Consider the following 2,119-nt stretch of genomic DNA (forward strand, 5'->3'; position numbering starts at 1 on the left):
TCACCAACTGGATCAAGCAACACTAGACAATCTTCTTGTTACATCTCCATCGAAATCGAGTCACTTGTACTATGTGAATCTTGTTCTTAGATTCACAAAAGCTTTCCTCGACGGAGAAAGAGGAGGATTGCAATTGAAGAAAGTCTCAAGCTTGATTGACCAATACATAGCTGAAGTAGCACCTGATCCTTGCTTGAAACCTTCAAAGTTTCTTTCTCTACTCACACTTGTTCCAGATTCAGCCAGAGAATCCCACGAAGAAATATATCGTGCAATCGATATGTATCTCGAGGTATGTTTCAACACTCATCTCAAACTCAAAATGTAAAAGAAAATTTCGATCTTTATCACATAAATGACAAGTTTTTGGCTCGTTCAGGCTCACACAGGATTAACCGATGGCGAAAAACTCAACTTGATACGAACATTAAGTTACGAAAAGCTTTCAGGAGAATCAAGAGCACACATTTCCCGTAACACGAAGTTTCAGGCAATTGAGACACTAGATGAACAACAACAACAACCGAAGCAGCTCATACTCCGAATGGAGAAGGTTGAGATTTCAGGAGAAAACGAGAAGCTGAAGGAACATATTGAAGGGATTCAGTGGCGGGTAATGGAGTTGGAGAGAGCCTGTTTAAAAATGCAGAATCAAATGGAAGTTATCAAGAAGAAATCCAAGAGCTCGAGCAAAGGAAGTAACAGATCACTTCCTAAGCTCTGTTCTTGATTTAGTGAAGCTGTAGCTTACAAGATCATATTTGTACATAAAGAGTGATAGAGAGCATAAGGAGTCAACAATTATAGTTACAATTTGTTTCTTATGTTTCTTATCTTTTCTTGTGTTGTTTACTGTCACAACAGTTGTTCGTAAGGAAAAGTAAAGATAGATTCGATTTGATGGAGATGTTGATACAAACTTAAACCTATCAAGTTTTCTTGTGAGATTAATACCAAGAATGCAAAAGAAAAATGATTAGAGAAAGTCCAAAAAGAATCTAGAATTTTGATTCTTTTCTTTCTTAAACGTTACTCTTTTGTGATTCCAAGATTCTCAACGTGAAATTGCGTTTACTTAGAAAAGAAAACAGTTTTTGGACGAGGCATTGCCGTTACGTGTAAAACTTTGCACGACAAGAAGAATGCTTAATATTCAAGTCATGACTTGAAAGAAATTCAGACTAAGAAATAAGAATAAAATATATTCGTTCCTTTGATCGTCACTAGTAAAAGATATCGTACAAGTTGTATAACATTGTCAAATCTAGTTTCATCGCCATAGCTCACTTCAAAGTTCAAACCAAAAGGAAAGCTGTAAAACAGAGAACTACAAACATAGAGCCGAGACACCGTACCAGGCGAATAAAGACTAGAGATACTTTCGGGCTCAGGATGTTTCAGCAGCCGGTTGAGTCACACCATGCTTAACCAACAGCTTGGTGAGCGACTCAGGTGAGTGAACATGGTACTTAACATTCCCGGATGGAGTCAGATACACCTCAGCAAGCTCTAGCTTCTCAGATGTTAAGCTAGTGCTGTCCATTGTCTTGGTCAGAACCTTTAAGGCGAGCTCGACTGCTTCTTCCCTGGTTGCATCGTCCTTGTAGTCTTGTTTCAGAATAGACTGAGCTGCCTGATTGTTTGCTCCAACAGCTGCAGCTTTCCAACCACCATAGTTTCCACTCGGGTCACTCATATACAGCTGGAACCCATAGTTCTTATCCCATCCTGCAAAGAGAAAGGAGACACCAAATGGGCGAAGACCACCGAATTGTGTGTAGCCTTGTTTTGTATCGCAGAGAGATTGAACCAGCTGCTCAACCGGCATGGGCTCTTGGTACATGAAGGTGTAGCGTTGAGCTTGGACTCGAGCCGTGTTGATGAGTATGTTAGCATCAGACATTATACCAGCAACAGCACACGCAACATGGTCATCAATCTTGTACATTTTCTCAGCAGAGGTTGAGGTTTGAAGAAGCTTAGAGGTGACTTTCTTCTCACCGATCAGCACAACTCCGTCTGTGGATAAGATACCAATTGCAGAACCAGCGTTTCCAATGGCCTCCATAGCATACTCTACCTGGTAGAGACGACCTTCAGGAGAGAAGATTGTGGTACG

The 2,119-nt window shown here is 40.5% G+C and overlaps 2 protein-coding genes across 2 annotated transcripts in view; one reads left to right on the plus strand and one right to left on the minus strand.

Annotated features, from left to right (window-relative positions):
• LOC9321549 (BTB/POZ domain-containing protein At3g22104) overlaps positions 1-925 on the plus strand; it is a 2,805-nt gene extending 1,880 nt beyond the window's left edge. The window contains 2 exon segments of the mRNA XM_021031097.1: positions 8-292; positions 380-925. Coding sequence (XP_020886756.1) covers positions 8-292; positions 380-730 — 636 coding nt within the window. The 3' untranslated portion in view covers positions 731-925.
• Positions 926-1,146: 221 nt separating this feature from the next.
• LOC9319410 (proteasome subunit alpha type-4-A) lies at positions 1,147-2,113 on the minus strand. The gene has a single exon (XM_021031843.1). The coding sequence runs from the start codon at positions 2,066-2,068 to the stop codon at positions 1,388-1,390; it is 681 nt and encodes a 226-aa protein (XP_020887502.1). The 5' UTR covers positions 2,069-2,113; the 3' UTR covers positions 1,147-1,387.
• Positions 2,114-2,119: the final 6 nt, after the last annotated feature.

This window comes from Arabidopsis lyrata (genome assembly GCF_000004255.2).
Source record: "Arabidopsis lyrata subsp. lyrata unplaced genomic scaffold ARALYscaffold_3, whole genome shotgun sequence".
NCBI lineage: Eukaryota > Viridiplantae > Streptophyta > Magnoliopsida > Brassicales > Brassicaceae > Arabidopsis > Arabidopsis lyrata.